The 22,293-nt window shown below is 45.6% G+C and overlaps 1 protein-coding gene across 8 annotated transcripts in view; it reads right to left on the bottom strand.

The window, feature by feature from the left end:
• The window catches only part of ITSN2 (intersectin 2), a 1,402,222-nt gene that overhangs the window by 943,733 nt on the left and 436,196 nt on the right, over window positions 1-22,293 (bottom strand). For all 8 annotated transcript variants that reach the window (XM_078647702.1, XM_078647706.1, XM_078647705.1 and 5 more), the window contains one exon: window positions 10,140-10,277. In XM_078647702.1, the coding sequence (XP_078503828.1) occupies window positions 10,140-10,277 (138 nt within the window). The remainder of the gene's footprint in view (window positions 1-10,139; window positions 10,278-22,293) is intronic.

Below are 22,293 nucleotides of genomic sequence, written 5' to 3'. Positions count from 1 at the left end.
TCCCTATTGTTGTTAGCCGCCCGCTTCTTAGCCTCTTTGATCAATTTATTAGGGTATTTTCTGTTTCTCAGCTTGTTGCTCAAGTCCTCCGCTTGGGTTAGGTAGTCAGATTTTTTACTGCAATTCCTGTGTAAACGGAGGAATTGCCCAAACGGGAGGTTTTGTTTGAGATGACGAGGATGGAAACTATCAAAGGTTAAGAGGCAATTACGTGCTGTCTCTTTGAAGTGGGTTGTTGTCATCAGTCTGCCTGACTCAGCATGAATGTTTAGATCCAAGAAAACTAGATCAGTCTTGCTCATTGAGCAAGTGAACTTCAGGAATGGGTCCTGTGTGTTGAGCCAAGTTAGAAAAGTCCGTGCGTCTTCTTCCGTGCCTTCCCATCTGATCTAGTTTCCATCCTCGTCATCTCAAACAAAACCTCCCGTTTGGGCAATTCCTCCGTTTACGCAGGAATTGCAGTAAAAAATCTGACTACCTAACCCAAGCGGAGGACTTGAGCAACAAGCTGAGAAACAGAAAATACCCTAATAAATTGATCAAAGAGGCTAAGAAGCGGGCGGCTAACAACAATAGGGAAGCTCTATTAGAACCCAAGGAAAGAACACAACCTGAGAACAAAAAACCCATCTGTATCACTACATTCAATCAAGTTTCTGACAGGGTGTCCAAAATAATCAAAAAACATTGGCCAATACTCAATAGCGGCGGCCTGAACATACCAACCCCAATGTTCAGCCATAGGCGGGGTAAAAACTTGAAAGATTATTTGGTACATACCCGTCCTACATCGATAACCCAGACAGTAAGATCCCAACCATTACCTAATGGTCATTTCCCATGCAACAATTGTAGTGTCTGTCATTTGACTTCCCCAACCAAAACTATAACCTTCAACAACACTACGAAATGGGAGCTTAAGGGATTTTCCAATTGCAATACCAGTGGAGTGGTGTATTTGATAACTTGCACATGCAATTTACACTATGTGGGTATGACCACGAGAAAGGTCAGTACCCGCATAGTAGAACACAGAGGTAACATCAGGTGCAAAAGAGCCACAACAAGAATGACCACCCACTTCATTGAACAGAACCATACACCTAACGACTTGACCTGGGTGGTCATAGAGGCAGTCAAAAACAAAGACAACCTGGAACGAATCCTCCATGAGAAAGAGCAAAGATGGGTGTTCCGTCTGCGTACAGACACCCTTGGGCTTAATGATGAAATCCCGTGGGGGGCTTTTCGCCCTTAGGCCAGCTGCTAATACGAAATGAACTGTAAAACTGAAACCAATCCAACACTCCGAGATAGTGTCCCACGAACCATAAATAAGACCTTCTACATTTACTAACCACTGCCATTAGGCAATATAGCCTGTCAGCCCAATGTCCCTAATCCGTTTTTTAAATTTATGTTAATCTTATTTTGCAAAAAACAACAGTTTTCCGAGTCCTAATACCTGGGTTCTAAATTGTCTTATAAATATACCCCCATATCCAGCATCATTGTAAATTGCTTTACACCTTCTAAATCGGTATAATACCAAAGTAATACTGAAAACTCTTGATCACTCGCGCTAAGCGCGATGACATCCTCCCAAGATGGCCGCCACATGTAAGCGCTCTAGTGTACAGACACTTCAGTGCAACCCGGAAGCTCGCGCCTTCAAAACACACCGGGAGCCCGTTTTTCTTTAGTATGCGGTCGGGTGAGGAAGCATCAGGTATTACCGAGCGGGTCTGCCGATAGGAAGTAAGTACACAACGAGGCTAGGTTGCAGGGATACCAGCAATTCTAAAAGGCAACATAGTAAGGGAGCCCGTCTAACTCTAACCTTGAAACTCCTTTTTCAGCAATGTTTCCACGAGGCGTTCCTGCCCTTGCCTAAGACCATGGGGTGTTAACAAACACTCGTTTATGTAAATATAACCATCAGCCATGCTATTATTTTGTGTGTATGTGTTGTGTGTCTTGTCAGTAGTCACATTAAGTCTGTTTGTCTTGTGTGTAAAATCACTAAACCACTTGATTCACAGTGCTTTATTTTTCTACACCGGTTTGAAAACCAGCACGCACCAGTATGGTGCCCAGGGCACACTCACGCCCTAGAGGAAGTGAGATGCATGTGAGTTGTTCCCCCCTTTTTCGGGAGGGGGTGTCTACCATTAAACAACTGTTCTTCTCTTTTACAGCATTACGAGTACAATACCAACCGTATGTACAATTACACGCATGTTTTTTTATCAACAGCGTTTATTATTAATATAAATAATTAGTATTTATTATTATACTTTTTCAATTGAAAACAGGAGTGGCAATACAGGGCTGGACCCTGTATGGTCCTGAGGAAAAGCTTGGGGGAGCTTGAAACATGTCGACCTTAACACTGATCTAACTCAGTAAAAGTTAGAACACAGTGTTACCCCTTTTTAATTTTTATACCACACTAGGAGCAAAATAAATTGTTGAGGCCCACTAGCACGGTATTTTTAATTTCACACCCACTCCACCATCACCACACTAGCACCACACATAGTCATCTCACAAAACCAGTGCTCCAGCGTAGTCGCCTTGTCGCAGCACGCCCCTTTTCGTAGAGAACTGGGATGGCCCCAATGATGAAGCATGTCACCGTGGGGCAACCCCGGTGAGTGAGGGGACTCTAGAAAGAAATTTTTCTTTCTTACATTTTTGGTATACACTGACTTAGTAAGCAGTAACCACACAACACCCACCAGGTCTCCGGACCCTTCACATAGGGTTCCTATATTGCAAATACTGACTGGAGGCCGACCTGGTTGGGTTTAACCTCCTTCTCCCTCTATTTTTTGTTTAGACTTGTTAATAGCTACAGAGCGGTGCCAGGAAATTTAGACTAGAGAGCTGTGTCAGTGGATGATTAAAAAACACAATCACTCGGTGTTACATAGAGACCCCCCAGTACTTAGCTAGAAAGCTTGGCTTCTAGGTGCTGAAATCGACAGCGTGTTGTCGATTGCGCCAAATGTAAAGTAAGCTAAATTCAAACACATTGCTAACAATGTTAGGCGGCAACGACATGAAAATGTCATATTGCAAGGGGGCAGGTGAATCAAGGAGAGGCTGGGGATTTCATTAAGGATTGCATAAATGGAATGCGGCTCACGGCAAGAAAAGCAAATGGCTCTTACCTCGCTGACGGCTGCTTTGTAACTGTCAAGCCGATTCAGCGAGCATCAAGCAAGCGCTGCTGGGCCTGGCCTCTGCACGCGGTGCTGCCGCTGCGTGCTTGCTGGGGGCTCAACTTGTTCGAGTGGTAGGCATTTCAGGTGGTGGTTCACAGTCCTTGTTTAGGCCACCCGATTGGTGTTCAGAAAGAAATGAACAGGGGCTTCAGACTCTGGATAGTAGATTGCATGATTTAGATAATGCTCTTGGTGCTGATACAACGGCTCTAGACAGACTTTGGGAGACATGGGAGCAATATAATGCCAGCTTAGAGCAGCTGCCACAATTATAAGAAATACATTGCCAGGGCACACGATGAGGAACGTCAACCAGGCAGACCACTGCTTGGCTTATTAGACCTAAATCTCGAGGGGTCCCTATAACACATACCCAGACGGGCGGTGGCAAATCGCTCTACTCTCCTCAGGCTAGTAACACCTCGTTCTGTTCACTACTACAAAACACTGTACAAATGCCCGGAGTCACTCTCACCTGGGATCCAGACTGCTTTTCTGAACAGACTACCGCTGCGAGAACTTCCTCGGGAGGCTAAGGAAAGCCTTGGTGGGCCAGTATCAGTATAGGAGATCGGTTCGCCATTAAAGAAATGGAAACGGGTAAAACCCCGGCCCTGATGGTCTTCCTGTGGAGTTTGACTCTGCTTTTGCTGAGAAATATTAGCCCAGAAGGTGGAATCACTAAATGCTGATTCATTGCAATTGGGCCATTACAAAACAATGGGGTAACCCACACAGCCGAAGGACCTGGGTACAATGCGATACAGACAACAAAACAGCCCTATCGGATAATGCCAAACAAAGGATAAACAGATTTAATCAGCATCTCCTGATCCTATACATGTAATCAATATACCCCTAACCTAAGGGTAGGGATTAATATAATTACTTAGAGGAGGAAGAGTACACACAATTAATATCACACACAGGAACATAATTGAATGCAAAAAAATTAAAATGGTATTGAAGGTCAATAGTATATATACATTAATTGTATTTGATTGTTGCTACATTATGTGCAAAAAAAGTGCTCAGAAGAAGTGCTTGTGCATACGTGTTAGAGGGAAAAAAGGGTATAAACAGTTCACTTTATGGTCAGCAATGGTCACAAAACATTACAAAGAAGCCTGTCAGCTAAGATATCCAATGACTTGCTTTACATCCCTAACAGAGGTAAATGGTTGAGACAATATTTGCCTAAAAAAAACAAAAATCCAGGCTTAGGTGATTGTCGATGTTTCAACCCGAAATTGGGCGAATGCCAACAGGCCTTATAAGCAGGTCATCATTAGGACAGAGGTAGAAAAAGGGGGAGCAACCTTGAGTACTGCACAATATTGTCAAAGATATGACCTATAATTCAAGATATCAGGGACCATCCATCAGTTCTTCATCTGATAGTGCCTTCCTGCCACTTAAGTGGCGGCAGGTAAGGGAGATGCGGCTTTAAGAAATAAATCCATATGTGGTATGCGCATAAAATCAGAATAAATCTGCATAAATGTGGGTAGGAGTGCCCCTTCCTATTTTATTCATCAATCTGGCACATACTCACAGTCTCAATCTCGGCCACACATAGGTTTTGGTCTTATTGACTTAATACGCCCTACTCCCCCTGGAAGATCTGGTGGCCAATTAGAACCTGCTCACAGGGTGATTCTTCATATATGAGGAATTGGTTCGTTCTTTCAGAGACCTATGGGCCGGGGGCTTGAGGAGCCAATGACCTACGCGGTGCTGCAACTATTAGTGTCCTTTGGCACCGAGAGATACCTTGTAACGTGGTTTTATAGATCACTTTCTGAGATGGTCCGTAAACCTTTGTTGACACTATGACAGAGGTTGGGAGAGATACTGGAAGGAGAAATTATGGACTCAGAGTGGCGCAAGATACTGGTGTACCGTACAAAAAGTATCCAGGAACATGAGACTGAAATACATACAGTTTGATTATGTCCACATGACGTATATGACCTGCTCCCACAGACTTTAGGTTGTCTACGGTGGGGAACAGCGTAGGTGCCCAAGGTAAAGGCACATGGATACAGACTTCATACACATGAACTAGAGCTGCTCCAGGTTGCTTCCCTTCAGGGACACTGTAGTGGACGCCCTGAATTCTAAATTAGGACGCTCTCTTGCCTCCTCCCTAGCGGTTTGCTTGCCAGGATTGTTTCTAAGACCACACAAACAAAAGGTAAGCTCTAGATTCTTAGATCTAGCCCGAGGGTCAAGAGGCAAACAGCGATGGCCTGGAAATCCACGGTATGACCAGTAGTGTGAACTTGGACGAAAGACGTTATTCAGTGGGCCAGGGCTGAAGAGATGGCACTGCTTAATATAATAATACAGTAATGCCTTAGTTATATTTTTGACAACGGTATACTGCAGTAACTGTGCGGTATACCGTGGCACATGGAATGACAAGCCAATATATAATGGCTGTTTTAAGAAAATGAAAAGGCAGCCATATTGTTCTTACTACACTATGGCCGTGTTCTGTGTTAGGAACTTCGATACAAATAAGTGGTAAGTTTTATTGTACTTCCCTACCTATTACAACTTTGTACTAATAGGTAGGGAAATGCATTCATATTTTTTAACATCATTTTTAAATAGGTTTATGGAGTAATGCACTAGCACCTAATAAGTACCATATTTTTTATGAAATGTTGCTCTTTCTTTAAATTTCTTTAAGTTGTGCAGCATTTTTAGGTATTTCCATGGTACTCCGTGCACTTTTTTTTAACAGAATTAAATATGTTTTAAAATGTGCAACACACTACCCTATATGTAAAAATATAGTGCATTTCAGTTTTTAAAGACATTTTCAAAATACTTTATAAAACCCTTTTTTTACAGTACTGTGCATTAACCTTTTTAAGTATACAGAAATGTATGATTATTTTTCACTACCAATCACCACTTTGGTAAAGTGGTAATAGGTAGGGAAACTTATAAAACCTAATACTTACCTATATCTAAAGCCCTAAGTCAAAACACTGGCAAAGTGGCCTTAAAACAACATAGCTGTCTTAAACTTTTGTAAAAGTAGTCATTATCAAATCTGATAATGGCTTGTCATTGCCATGTACCACAGAAGTGTAATTTCATGAAATTCTGCAAAAGTACAGCGGTTACAAATATCACTAAGTTTAAATGCCTTATAAAATAAAAATTCTTATCCTACTTACCTGCAGTACCCATAAAGGATCATCTACGCACCATTATGTATATTTCTTCCCAATTTTACATAAATCTGTTCAGTCGTGATTGTGCTACATCAAAAACAATAGTCTATGAAAATTGCATTGGTGGAAAAACATATTTGGGACACCCCTTTAACAATTCAAAAGACAAAAATTCTATCATAATATGTAGAAAAGGCTATAGGTCTGGAAATTTTTGTGGTGATTCATCAAATGGGTGGACAGTTATTAGGGAGCAAATATAAGAGGGATTCTGATCTCTGAGAATCTTAACTATAACTACAGACGGGCAATCAGATGTTATGTATTTTAAAAAAAAATAAGTTTACATAATCATGTGACCATGAATGTGTCTTTTAGTTGTTCATGTAGTAATTCTGAAACTTTACACACGCAGACTTGTTTATTTTTGCCTTCCTTGCTACTTTAACCCCTTGAGTGCTTGTGATGAGCTCAGCTCGTCTTGAGGCACAGTGGAGCTGCACTCATGACGGCTCGTCACGGCCGTTGGAACGTTCGCACGCGGGGATAATTTCCCCGCTTTGCTGAACGTTCCAAAAACGGTTGTGGCTGTGACAAGCTCAGCTCGTCATGAGTGCAGCTCCACTGTGCCTCATGACGAGATGAGCTCATCACAAGCACAGTGGAGCCGCGCGCCGCCGCCCTCCCCCCGCACAGCGGGGGGAAAACACCCCACAGTGAAGGGGTTAAGTAGTATTGTGCTACATATGAAGCCTAATTTTGAGATTAATTTTTTCCCTAGAGTTCAATTGTTATGTCCACCGTATTATAGTTTGTGTTGCTCACTGATTAAGATGTATTCTATTTGTTATATATTTGTTTATTGTTTTCCATGACCATGTAACAATAAATGGGCCTTTTAGTTGTTCATGTAGTAAATTTGAAACTTTACATATGCAGTCTAGTTTATTTGTGACTTTCTTGCTACTTTTAGTAGTATTGCACTCCATATAATACAACAGATAGCTCTAGTTTTTTAGCCCTTATAACTTCATAACCACTTCATAAAATCCCTTGCAACAGCAAAAAGGATCAACTAGACACTATACTGTATATTCATGGCAACTTTAACCAAAACCTATTCAGCTGTTTCTGCACCACGTGGAATACAAAAGTCTATGGAAAACGTATTGGGAGAAAAAATATGTTTTGGGACCCTCCTTTTATCTTTGCACCCCCTTAATGATTTACTACAAAATAATCCCCTCATCAAAGTGTAAGAAGTACTTTAGGTCTGGAACGTTTTGTGGTGATTTGTCAAATGGGTGGAAAGATATTAGGGAGAAAAAATTCAAGGAATTCCTATCTCTGGGAATCCTACCACCACTCTGTAAAAATATATGTATATACACTTATATACTTTGTGTATGTATGTATGTAAGTGTGTGTGTGGGTATATATATATATATATATATATATATATATATATATATATATATATATATATATATATATTCACTGAAACCACCATAGGTTTCAGGCACGTTATAGTTAGAAATTAGCATTTAAAAAAACCTTAGAAATTCACTGAAAAAAACATAGGTTTTAGGGAAAGTTATAGTTAGTTGGACATTTCACTCTTACAAAACCAGAGAAATTCCCCCGTTATAGTTAGTTCAGCTAACTATAACTCGCGCCCCTGCAATGCAAAGCTGATAACGTCACATATTATATCACTCATGACAAGGTCAGTGACATCACTAATGTCATCGTTGATGTTTTTTAAATGCTCATTTCTAACTATAACGTGCCTGAAACCTATGTTTTTTTCAGTGAATTTCAAAGGTTTCCCTGGGGTGGGCACCCCGGGACTCTGCAGGAGCTAGCCCTTGGGAGTGGCAGTCCCCAGGGTCATCACGGGCTCCAGCAGGAGGGTCGCGCGGTCCCCCTCCCACCTAATGCAAAGCCCCGGGGAGGTGGTGGTCCGCGGGGGTCCTCGAGCCCCCCCTCACACAGGTGTATTTTTTTTTTTAATGCCCCGGGGGTTGCGGTCCCGGGGCTGCGGGTGGGCTATGTGCCAACGCCAAATAATTAATAAAAGCCCCGGGGGTGGCAGTCCTCGGGGGGTGGCCTTGGAGGCCCCCCACCCATTAAAAATGAAGCCCTGGGAGGGTGGCGGTTCCCGTGGCAGTGTGGGGGGATTGTGCCCCCCCACACATTCTTTTCACTATCACTGGGAGTTGGCCCACCCGGGGGCTTCAATCCAACGAAGCGCGGGAGTCCGCGCTTCTATTTTTATATTTTCTCGCCTCGAATCGTGCACCCAGCGTGGATTTGGCCAATTTCTTATTTTAAAATGCTTTTTTGGGCCCTGGGGGTCCTTGTGGAACCCCCTGAGCAGGCCTACGGGGTCAGGGTGTTTCTACCCCCTTTTCTGCCCACTTACGGGTTTGGAGTGTTGACAGCCAATTAGAATAAAGTTTGTGGTCGGGAGGGTCCGCGGATCCTCCATGCCTCTAAATATCGAAACGTATGTTTTGATTTTCTCAGCAACTACTGAACGGATTTACACCATCTAAAAAAAAAAAGGTCTCTTTCTGAACCAAGGGCTACTGTTTTGCCAAATCTGGTGTAATTCCGTTCAGCAGTTCAAGTTGTAACAGTGTCTAAAGTTTCCTATGGGAAATTGATTTTCCGACCTCTTTTTTTTTTAGAATTTCTCATGAACTAGTAAACGGATTTACTCCATTTTCCTATGGGAAATACCATGGAGAAAACATGTTCGGGGGCCCCCATTTTTTTCTTCCCCCTTAGTGAATTACCCCGAAACCTTTAGGGGCGGACGGACACACAGACAGACAGACAGACAGACAGACAGACAGACAGACACACAGACAGACAGACAGACAGACAGACAGACACACACACACACACACACACACACACACACACAATATTAAAGTGCAAATGTCACATTTCATATTACCAAAGTACAGCAAAATTGAAAAGCGAAAACACTCTTTGTCTCACAGATTGCATGTTAAAATGGCTTTTAAAAGAGAAACAACACTTCTATTACTTAGGTCTATTTAATGTGCTTTTAACTTCCTGTATGCATTTAACTCCTTCCATTCTAGTTGTTAATTCAATAAAAGCACACATTAAGAATGGTCATGGCAAAAAACCATATATGCAAACATACAGAGTGCGGTGCAATATGCTATTCATTACCATTGTTGAGGAGGGAAGGGGCATTGTAGCCCACTCAAGCCGTCATTATTCAGGAGTCATGACCCTGACTGACAATTAGCAATTGAAATAAATAGCATTGTATACCCCCCAGAACTGCAAAAATGAGTTTGGGGGATATACCCAGCTTCCACTGCACGTGTTACAGCCACTTGGGCAAATCTACTACTTAAACAAATATGTGTTTTATTATTCCTACATCAAATCTATGTATTTTTGTCAAGAACACACACGTTCTTTACTCAAGGAGTCTCACACAGTGACTTTCTAAGGAAGAAAACCGTCCACCCACCTCCCCTCCCAAATGGCTGCACAACATTTAAAGAAATCGATCGACCCCGCTAGGGAAAGGCACAGCTGCCAGTCCTTATGATGAGGCTTGTCTCTAGAGTCCAAAATATTTCCCCAAAAAATATCAATACTTAAAAAAGAACATACTCAGTCAACTTTTTTTCTTAAGAGTCATTGAGAACTATGATGAATAACTTGCCTGAAAGTAGGTGGGACAAGTTCTGGAGGTAGAGTCAACGGCAAAGGATGCCCTGCTTTGGCCATATCTGTTAAATGCATGGCTAGTACAAACTCATCAGCTCTTAGCTTCCCATCACCATCTATATCTGACAAAGACCTGAAAGCACAGGAGACAGTAGAACATTAAACAAAGTTTCTTAGCTCTCAAATTGAAAACAATCAATACTTTTCTTTCAAACATTATTTCCTTCATATTTCTATCACGCTCTTATTTCAAAAAGGTGGAAAATACTTGTAATTTATACATTTTCAAATGATGCTTCACCAAGTGTGAAGCATTTCAAATCAAATATATAATACATCATTGGTGGTGGGTGTGAAGGTCAGTTACAATTTTAAGACTGATATAATGTTGATACCTTTAAACCCATCAAGACATTCTCTCCCTTGCCAAAACATTTAAAGATTTTAAGTGAGACAATAAATCTGCAGGACCCTTTAATATTCTTCTAAATCTGATTGCACCTATATCTTGATTAAAACATGGACTAGGAGCTGTGAATTTGATTGTGATCAGCTTCAAAATAGCAATCTTTTTTAGAAGTAATCTCAGCAGTCAGTGAAAACCCAGGAGGTGAAATAAATTAAATAACCAAAGAAACCACAGAAGTCAAAAGAAATACTGATAGTGAACATTTTGTGTAGACAGTTTACTGATATGGAAGTTGATTTTTTTTCCCAAGGAGAACGTCCTTTGTGTACACTTTCATTTCCAATGCCTTGGAAACTGACAACATTTAAATACATGAGAACAACTAGACTGTCATTTTTTTTGAAATTTTGTTACAAAACCTATGAACCAAGATAACCAGGTCTACAAGAAATTCATGCCTCATTTAAGTCACAAAACAATCGATTTGTTTGAAAATTGGGTACCCCAAGAACTTTATAACATCCAATATAAAAAGAAATGCTTTGGTCATTTAACACAAAAGCAGAGAGGATTAATCGCTTGTGGCTATCTTTACCGCTTATTGTGCCACAAACCTAAACTTCTCTTGATAGAAGATCACACACTATCTTTCCATGCTAATTTGCAAACATATTTAGTGAAGCTGAATAAAAGGAATGGACTAACAGACATGTCAAACAATTCTTGTTGCCTACCTAGCCAAGTAGCCTACACATATATCTCTTGACAAAGAGCCACAAAGATTTTGAAGACCTTCTATTAAGACTAATATTGACACATTTTAGTTTAGCCACAAAAAATATTAGGAAATTAGTCGTTTACATACCATTATTTAAACAATACTAACATATTTGATTGACAATAACCCGCTTAATAAGCTCTTTCAAATCACATTTTCAGATAATGATGTAATTGCTCAATAAACGCCTCATCAACATGCTCTTTATACCTCCATCCCACATAAAATCCGATTGGAAGTTCTAAATAATCTGGCCTGTAGAGCTAATTTAGATTTTGTGATGCCACTCTTAACCTGCAGACTTTATCATAGTTATTATGAACGGTGCAAATGTGCAAACAATTCTTTCATCCAATGTAATGGGAGGTCAATGGGCTTTCCAGCAGAACCCTCCCTATACTAACCGTTTTGACCAAATTAGAGTTATAGCACATTACAATGAAGAATGGATGCAAGGTCTTGTCTAAATGTTTTATTGACAATATTTTGGATGGACAGCATTGACAAGTTAGAAACAAACCTCACTAATCTTCAAGCTACACATTGAATAAAGATATTCACCAGTAACATCAACACGATTCAAGTGGTTTTCTAAACATCATAGTTTCTTACAACAAAGACACCCTAAAAACCATTCTGTAAACCAAAAGTACTGAATGCAATAACCACCCGCATTATACCAGTTTTCATCAAATGCCACTAAAGAACAATGTTCCATGAAATTAACTAGTGGACATCACGAGAATAGTAAACGAAGAGGAGGACTAGAAGGAAGCAATGAAATATGTGCGTTATATTTAACAAAAAGGGATACCCCACAGAAATTACCAACAAAGCAATAGAAATTATCCAATATTGTCGGAGAGAATTTGTTAAAACCCAAAGAATATAAAAAGGATTGGTATGAATGCCAAAATACTCCACTTCAAACACACTTATAAAAAGAGTTATTGCTAAATGTTGGCCATTGTTGCAAACAGAACCTGAATTAAACACAATATATATGGAGAAACCACTGTTCGCACATAACCGAAATGAGAACATTAAAGATCTACTCTGTAGGAAAACAACAACCATCAGATCGCAGAGTACAGGTAAACGTTTTTGCAGAAAGCCCTGTAAGAATTCCGTCAAATGCTATAATCCCTGGAACAGAGATTAGACATCCTTACGCCAGCCAAAAAATCAAGAATAAAAGAACATACACTTGCGATACAAAAAAACAGAATATTCATGCAGCAAAATAATAAGACATTAAAATAAAGAGGCAAAATTCTGAAAACAAAATAAACATTAGGAATAAATTAGAAAGGTCTTCAGGTGCCAAACACTACACAGAGAAGAACCACAAGATCAGCCAAACTTCGCTTTTGAATCACTGAAACCACTGAGAAAATAAGTGGTTATGACAGAAACATGAGGCGGTTAGAAAGAGAAACTTATAGGATGAAGATGTTTTCCACTATGCAACCTAAAGCCTCAAATGACTCATTAGAAATGTTGTAGTTTTTATAAATAGAACGCCAAGCCCTCGGATGTAGACACTGGGCTCCTAAATGTCATTTACACATTCTGCATGATTTGCATCTTCATGACTATTGAGCAATGTTTGTGTTTCATGATGATGAGGATGGAATTCCATGGAGAAGTTCTCAGGTGATTCCTGATGTGTCCACAGGGTGTTTTTGCATCTATGAAATTGAGGGCATTTCAGGTCAATCTTTTCTCAGCTCAAGCATACTCTCCTATTTGGACGGGGGTGACCCTCTGGTTCCATCTGAAATGGCACAGTCTCGTGAGGACTATCTGAAGACCATCATGCTGGATGACAAATCCAGTGTCACCAGCACTGCGGCTCAGCTGGACCAACTGTCAGCCCGCCTGGACACGTGAATGCTCAGGTTGACTCTCATGATGCCAGACTTCTTCATTTTGAGACTAGGGTGTCTGACGCAGAGGACGCCGCCACCCAAGACTGCCAGAAAATGTTGCAGATGGACAAGATACTAGATGTCATCCGAAATAAGAACAAGGATTTGGAGGCGCGCTCCGTAGGAGCAACTTCCGCATCACAGGAGTGCCCGAATCTACCAACATCTCTTGCATGGAGGACTACGTGGAACAATTGGCTCGTGAGCTCTTTGGCGATGTTCGTTCATCTGTTTTCATTGTTGAGCGGGCCACACCGTTCCCTCGGTCCTCATCCTGGCCCTGGCCTGCCGGCCCACCCCATCATAGCAAAATCTTGAAATTCACGGACCGTGATGCCATCCTTCGGGCAGCCAGAGAAAAAGGGGAAATTCGCCACCAGGGTAACTCCCTCTCATTCTACCCTGACTCCGCCATCGCGGTTTAGCCGGCACGCCATGAGTTCATACCGGCTAAACGGCTCCTTCAGAAACACGTGATCTCCTACTAGCTGGCGTACCCGGCTAAACTGTGCATTAAACAAGGCTCCAAAACTCTTACTTTTCCGGTATCTCAGCCTGATTGGGGGGTTGGTGTGGGTTTGGGGTTGTGGGACTTCCTGGGGTTTTTTTGTTTTGGTGGTGGGCTCTTGGGGTTGGGGGTTGGGGGTTTGAGGTCTTCAGCCTCCTTATGAGGCCATGTTGTTCACTTTTGCACAGGCTCTAGATACAGGGCTTTTCGTGACCAGGTTCCTTTCCCATGCTATCCAGATGCTTGCTGAGCGGACTGTATTGTTTGTATTGCTGGCCTCTTCTGGGGACTTTGTTGTATCTTTGATTTTGCCATATCAAGATGCAGCACCATGACTGACACTACACTTTGGACATGGAATGTCCGTGGGCTCAATGACCACCGCAAGGCACGTTTGGTTCATGCCCACCTCATTCAGCACAAGGTGGACATCTGTTTTTTACAAGAGATCCATCTTCTACCAGCCAAAGCCTCTATAATCCTTTCTCGACATTGGGGGGAAATCCACTCTTCCTTCTACTCCAACTACTCTCGGGGGTGTCCATACTGCTGCGCAAAGGGCCCCCATGGCAGACCTCTCAAGTGTTCACTGAACCCTGCAGGCCCAGCCTCTGACGCTTGCTGCGCTTTACGGCCCCAACTGTGACGACCCAGGCTTTTTTGCAGTAGTCTGGCACCACATCTCCTCCTTTGGCCCCGCTGCGCTCTTCTGGGGAGGGTGATTTTAATGTGACACTGTCCGCCACTTTAGACCGGTCTGGCTCTCATATTCAACACCCGCGCGCGGCTTCACTCCTCAGCCCTATCCTCCTGGACAACTCCCTGTATGACGCTTGGCGTCACGCCCATCCCGCTGCGCGAGAGGGCACATGTGTCACTGGTTCTTGTGGCTGCTGGTCCCAACTGAACTTATGGATCACTACTCCGGACGCTCTGGTCTGACTAACCTCGGTTGATCATATGGCGCGCACTCTCTCCGACCATGCTCTTGTTTGCTTATCCCTTCTTCTGGCGGCTTCCCCCGAATGCACTACGCAACTCGTTTTTTTGCGACGAGATACAAACCGCAATTGTGAACTATTTTGAGCTCAACGAGGGTTCAGTGGACTCCCCATACACGCCCTGGGAGGGGTTTAAAACTGTCATCCACGGGGAATGCATCTCCAAGCAGTTTGGTGTCCTACGCTCCATCCGCGGCACCCTGGACAGAATTGAAAGGGAGATTAAACTGCTAGACGCTTCCCACGCCAAAAACCTGCACACTGACACACTCACTCAGATACGCGGGACACTGACCTAATTTGCTGACTAGGCGAATAGAGAACTGGCGTGTCTTGGCAGAGAGGCGTGGGCATGCCACTGCTGTGAGGGCAATCGCCCTGGAAAAACCTTTGCTAATCTCCTTTGCCAGCCTCGAGCAGCATCGTACATCAATGCCCTTCAGGACGGCGGACCTTCTAGCACTACCTCCCCTGATGAAATTAAAGCGCGCTTCACTGAGTTTTACAGACAACTATATACAGCTGGATAGCTACCACCGTGCGAAGTTCTCAGTCAATATTTTGACACTCTCCAACTCCTCTGGGTTGGTAATTCACATTGTGAATTCCTAGATAAGCCCTTTTCTAAAGAGAAGATTCTTGGGGCAATTAAGAGTATGCGCGGTGACAGGGCCCCTAGCTCTGATGGCCTACCGGCCTCCTTTTACAAGGCCTTTGCCCCCGTTTTGATCCCTCATTTAGCTACCATGTATAACGAGTCCTTTGAAACGGGCCAGTTCCCCCCCATCGCTGCGTGATGCATTGTTAACCTTACTTCTCAAGCCAGACAAGTCACCTGAGCAGTGTGATTCCTACTTCCCCCTGTCCCTCATTAACACAGACAACATTTTCACTAACTTGCTTGCTTCCCGTCTCCTTCATCTCATGCCGCTCATTGCTCGACCAGACCAGTCCGGTTTTATTCCCGAGCGTTCCACCTCCCTCAACCTCCGGACCCTGATCTGGGCCGGACGGAAACCCCGGATCGCATATAACATCCTGACTCTTCCGATGTCTCGTGGCGGGCTGGGCGCCCCGGACTTCAAGTTCTCCGTGCATAGGCCCGTTTTCTCCATTTCTGGCTCCACCCCACTCCATTCCAGCCCCATGTCGCGGTGAAAGCCGACCTCGCCGCACCATGGCCACTCACGACTGCTCTATTCGCCCTGGCGAAACTCCAACGTACTGAAATCGACATGGTCGAAACCTTGCGCTGGGCCTGGGACGGGATTCGTAAAATTTCCACTCCACTCGTCTGGGATCGTTAAACACGCCACTCATCTGGGCCGCTCCACAGTATCGGTTCTGTATCCGGGGGACACAGTCTTCTCGCCACCGATTCTGGCCCCATGGACACCCTGTTATACTACCAACTCCCAACTCCGGGCTGTTTGCAGGAAGCTTCACTCCTCCTTTCCCCGGCCCCCTCCATCGATGGCCACTCTTGATCTTCTTTATGCCTCCTCTTCTCCCAAGAAATTGGTTACTAAAATCTATGCTTACACGCTAGCAGCATCTTCCATCTCCACTGACTGTGCGCGCGTTGCATGGGGTGAGGACCTGGGGATCGAGATTTCGCAAGCTGATTGGCTGTATTGTTGCACTCAGATCAAACGCCTCTCCCCCAACTATTGTTTGCACCTCATACATTTCAAATACATACACAGGCTGTATCGAACTCCTGCCCAACTTCATTGGTTGGGTCTCGTAGCAAGTGACAGATGCTTACGCTGCTCCGTGCCCGATTTCTCTCATCTCACCTGGCTGTGCCCCCGTGTCTCGGCATATTGGCGTGAGGTTTGAGCTATTATCTCGGAAATTACCTCGTCACCGCTTCAACCTGACCCCGTGCTCTGCCTCTTAGGCTTCGTTAAATTTTGCCGGGATGCCACCCGTCATTTGACCGCTATGCTGTTGATCCTGGCGCGGCGTAGGGTCTCCATGTGCTGGGGTCGCTGGCCTACGCCCAGGGTAGTCCTCTGGCTCGAGGATACGTCCTGCTGACAAACCCTCCTGTCTGAGTTCTGGGACCTTTTACAAGCCAAGTCTTGCCCACTTGACATATTTATTTATTTACTTATTTATTTATTTATTTATTTATAGGTTTGTATAGCGCTGGAATCGACTCCCGAAGGAGTATCTCTGCGCTCAACTCAACTGACAGATAGAAGGCAGGTGCTCTTAAGATCGAGAAGGGGTGCTAAGTTTGAAACAGGAAAGTTTTTTGCATTTTCCTAAATATGAGAAGATCTGTACAAAGCCTAAGGGTGGAAGGGAGTTTGTTCCAGAGACAGGGGGCCAGGTAGGAAAGAGCCTTTCCACCCAGTCTAGCCCTTCTGATGGGGGGAATTTGAAGTAGGGACTGATTGCTGGAACGGAGGGCACGTACAGGGTTATAGGGAACAAACTTCTCTGCCAGATACGTGGGGCCCGGTTGTGTAAGCCCTTATGGATGACACAGCAGGTTTTGAATTGATCCGTTGGCTGATCGGTAGCCAATGGAGTTTTTCCAGCAGAGGGCGTGAAGGGGATCTAGGTGAGGCATTCAAAACTAACCTTGCGACAGTGTTTTGAACCACCTGGAGCCTACTAAGTATGGTATCGTTTGCTGATATCAGTAGCCCATTGCAATAATCCAAGCGACTGAGCACCAGGGCCTGAACGAGGGTTTTCCTAGTGGAGTCCGGTAATAAAGGAAACACTTTACGTAGTAGTCCGATTACGTGAAAACAGGACCCGGCTGTTTGATTTACGTGCTCTTTTAAGGATAGACCTTGATCCAGGCGGACACCCAGGTTTTTCACCACCTGCTTGGGGCTGGGGCGGGGCCCAGGTCTAATGGCCACCAGTCCGGGGTCCACAACAGTATGGCCTCCTCTAAGAGCATTAACTCTGTTTTTCCTACATTACACTGTAAGAAATTCGAGGTCATCCATTGTGATACCACCCTCATACCCTCTGAGAAGGACTGTTTAACCGCCCTGGTCAATGTCTTGAATGGAAACAGGAGCTGAGTGTCGTCCGCGTACGACACTGGAATGAATCCGTAGAACTCATGAGTCCGGCCAGGGGGGCCACGTATATTTTAAAGAGTGTGGGACTCAGACATGAGCCCTGTGGCACCCCCTTGGTAAGCTCCACAGGTGCAGAACGGAATGAGCCCATACTGACACTCTGTGTACGGCCTGATAGAAAGCTCCTCATCCAGGACAGCGCCGAACCCCCGAGCCCCACCTCCCTCTAACGACCGAGCAGGATTTCATGGGATATCGTGTCGAATGCTGCGGCCAGGTCCAACAGCACCAGAATCATAGAGTTCCCCTTATCCTGGGACATTCTGATGTTATCAGTCACCGAGAGGAGCGCTGATTCGGTGCTATAGTTGGGCCTGAATCCGGACTGGGAATGATCCAAACCTCCAGTCAGCTCGATGAATTTCGACAGATGAGTGTTGACATGTTTTTCTGTTATCTTGCTCAGATATGGAAGCAGAGAGATGGGTCGGAGGTTAGATAGTTCGGTCCATGGGATACTGGAGTTCTTACGAATGGGCCTCACCTGGGCCATCTTCCACTCCTGTGGCACCTGACCCTCCGAGAGAGAGAGGTTAACAAGAGACTGGATCATGGGACCGAGTGACTGGCCCAACCATGGAACAACTCTTGCAGGAATAATATCTGAAGGAGATCCAGTCTTAATTTGACCAATTAGTGCCTCTACATCACCTAGGCTGACTGCAGGAAGCGCGGTAAGCATGATGGAATTGGAGGCTCTGGGATTCTGTGGTGGCACTGGAGGGCAGCTCGTTAGATTGCTCGTCCTAATGATTTTATCATAGATCATCTCTATCTTGTTGGGAAAAAATAGAGAAATGTCATCACATAATTATTGTGAGGACAGATCGAGACTCTCACAGGCTGTAGGTTTGGTGAAAGATTGTATGATCTGATACAAAACCTTAGAGGAACTGCCCGCCTCAGTTAATTGAGAGGCAATGTGGTTTTTCCGGGCCAGTCTGATGTTTTTATGATATGTGGCCAGGGCGGTGTAGTAGCAATTTTTGTCTACCTCAGAATGAGATTTTTTCCAGGCCTTTTCCAACTTTCTGCATGCCTGTTTGTGAGAACGCAGTTGGTCAGTATACCAGACTTCTCGACCTGGTGCGGGACGCCGCCTACAAGATTTCATGGGAGCTATGGAGACAACCGCAGTAGTGATGGCAAGATTATATTTGGATAAGGCCAGCTCGATGTTGTCAGAAGCAGCAATTTGAGGTTTGACAAGTGCTTCCTGGAAGGAGCCTAATGACACTTTATGCCACTGTCTGTGCAAGAGAGGTAGAGAAAGGGGGCGTTTACTGGATTTAGCCATGCCAAGTATGGAAAATTCCATAACAAAATGGTCGGACCAGTTTACCTGCATGGGGTGACTGCATACAATCTTGGACGAGTTAGAAAAAATCATATCCAGTGTATGGCCGGCTGAATGAGTGGGGCCATTATTATGCTGTGTTAGTCCTAGTAATGAAGGGTCCGCTAAAAAGGACCGAGTCTCAGGATTATCCGGCAGATCACTGTGCACATTAAAATCCCCTAGCAATAGAAAATTGTTTCCGGATTTAATGTGCGGAGCCAGTACTACAACTAGTGAGATGGCAAAGTTAGCACTAGGGCCTGGGGGACGGTAGACCAGTGCCCCGTTCCAGCAGGCCTTTGAGGGAGTATTGATCCTGAAGACCATGATTTCTATACTGGCAGTACTCCTTTGATCCAATATGGAAACAGTGATCCCACTTTTGTAAACGATGGCGATACCGCCTCCAGTTTTTATGGGTCTGTGTAACCTCACCATTTTAAATCCTTCTGGGACACCCAGAGTAACTGCAGGGACCTAGTGTGGTTTCAGCCAAGTCTCTGTCAGGAAGCACAACTCAGGCTGTACTTTGGAAATTAGATCCCAGACCTCAGTGTGATGTTTAGGCAGTGATCGGATGTTACATAACAAATTCTTCCACCCATTCAGTGAGTGTGTATCTTCCGGAGGGGGCACTAAAAGCTGACTAGCGTAGGAGGCCTGAAACTGACAATGCCGGCAAGAGATGGGACCTTCCAAGCATGGCCAGGCTTCAGCGGCACAGCCTTGCAAGGGGGTTGTCTGCAGGCTTAAAAGCTTCTGGATGGTATAGCTAACGCACTTGTCTGCGTTTCCGTCCCTAGCAGGATGATCAGAGTTCATGGCCCCTGGTCCCGTTCGGTCACGGATGGGCACAGACGGGCTTCTCTTTGGCGCGTCTTCGGCGCGTAGACGGCGCTCCGCGTGCGCGCGAACGCTGCGCGCTCGTAGATACAGAAGGGCTAAATAGCCCTTCACTTCCTGCAACTAGAGCGCTAACCGCTTCCCAATCAATCAAGTAAGTGCCAGGCCCCCCTTTAAATTTCCCGTATGGCACAGATAAATGTTAAAAATAAAATCAATTTATCACACAAGATTTCAGTTTTAAAATTTTTACAGGTTTAAAAGTTAGCACCAATGAGTAGAGCTCTTACGATCTGTCTGTGGCGTGAAGCGGATCGGGAGAGACACTGCCACCGTCCTCCCTATCGCAGCGCACCCGCAGATACACTCCGCCTAAATAGCCCTTCACTTCCTGCAACTAGAGCGCTAACCGCTCCAGTGGTAGGGCGGAAGTACCTGGCTCTCCCTGTCCCGCCCTCCGCGCAACGGCACTGGCTACCGCGTTGGACCGGGGCGGGCAGGAGCAGACACCGAGCCCAGGCTTCCGAATCAATCAAGTAAGTGCCAGTCCCCCCTTTAAATTTCCTGTATGGCACAGATAAATGTTAAAAATAAAATCAATATATCACACAAGATTTCAGTTTTATCATTTTTACAGGTTTAAAAGTTAGCACCAATGAGTAGAGCTCTTACGATCTGTCTGTGGCGTATGGGGCCCACTTGACACATACCTTTCAAGCCGCGATTCCCAGCATCCTGCGACTTCTCCTGCGCTCCCCGCCGGCACACCGCCAGCGGAGGCTACCGGCGTAAGTCCATGAGCTGCTTTCTCTTTGCCCACGCCCCCCTTCATCTCCCACTGCCTCTCTCCTTCACTCATAGTGCCTCTCACTGTCGTAAGCTTTCACCGCTCTAGTGGTTTTATGACAACTTTCCATGACATTGTCTCTAAGTGTCACATGGTTGCAACCGCTTCTGCTGTGCTGCATTGTGTTGCTGTGCTGAATCCTTTGCTAACTTGGAACTCTGTAAATGTGCTGTGAAATTTTTCCCAATTAAGGTTTTTGAAATTGTTTTAAAAAAAGCATACTCTGCGTGGCTTCGGCGGCAATGGAGTAGGCTGCGGACCTGCAGAGCTCCGGTGCCCCGTTGCCTACATTAGCGATTTTGAGCGGACCTTTTGGGCTCCTTACCGTTCCCGGGTCTGAAGGGGACTCCTGGTCGAGTGGGGCACTGAGCGACTGGTGTCCGGACCCCCAGGAGCTGTTGGTGCAGCGGTGGTAAAACGGCAGAGTCCTGGAGGGCGGTCGATCCCGCCATCTTAACTGCAGAGCCGGCGGCGGACCCTCTCTCCCCTCTTCAGGGTGACGCTGAGTGGCTCGGCGCGGCGACGTGGGTCCCGCTCCCGCACTGTAGACCCGGTGCCTGGTGTGGCAGACGGCACTCCCGGACACCGAGAGCCTCACGATCCTGCGACTGGAGCGGGCGCCGGAGTCGAAGGCGGGCTCCCCCTGGCTGCGGCGGTGAGGCCTGGCGAGACGGAGAGACCTGGTGCTGACCTGCTGGGGGGCTGCACTGGCGCCGCGCGCTGAGACCGGGATCGGCCGCTCCCGGTGACGGGCGGAGCGGCTCGTGCCTGTGGTGGCCCTGAGAGCCCGACTGCTTGGGGACTGCGGCGCTTTGGTGGCGGAGAGGCCCGGAGCGACATTGCGGTCGCCATCTTGAATTCCAGATCGCCGGTGGAGAAGCGGCCGGTGGTGGTGTTGCCGCGTGGCTGCGAAGGCCTGACTCGCATGAGCGGAGAACGGAGGTGAGGCGCATCTGCTGGGGGCTGCGGCTGCACGCGAGGCCGGCGCCCTTGGTGGGCCTCGATCTGTAACACGGCGCCCCCCTGCGCACTGGGGCCTAACTCGGCGGCTGCACCCGGCGGGGGAGCGCTGAAACCCTGCAGCCCGGCGGCAACCAGCGTGGAGCCCCCATAAGCCCGTACTGTCTGCACCTCTGAGCCCACGAGACAGGACACTGCAGTGAACTGTCTCGGCTGGGGACCTGAAGCAGTGGCCTGTGAGATGGGTGATAGTGCGACGCAGTGAGCATCTTTGTGGGGCCCTGGTTCTTGTGCTGGCCCCCCGGCCGGTGGTAGGTAATAATGAAGGGGTTCTGCCCACATCACCCTCCCATACCAGAGCAGGGGTCATCAAAAAGATGAGAAAGTAGGAAAAACGGTATAAAGGGATACATTTAACAT

Source organism: Lissotriton helveticus, chromosome 6 (genome assembly GCF_964261635.1).
Source record: "Lissotriton helveticus chromosome 6, aLisHel1.1, whole genome shotgun sequence".
Taxonomy (NCBI): Eukaryota; Metazoa; Chordata; class Amphibia; order Caudata; family Salamandridae; genus Lissotriton; species Lissotriton helveticus.
Note: the sequence above shows the minus strand (reverse complement) of the source record. Positions and strands in the feature narration are given on the sequence as shown.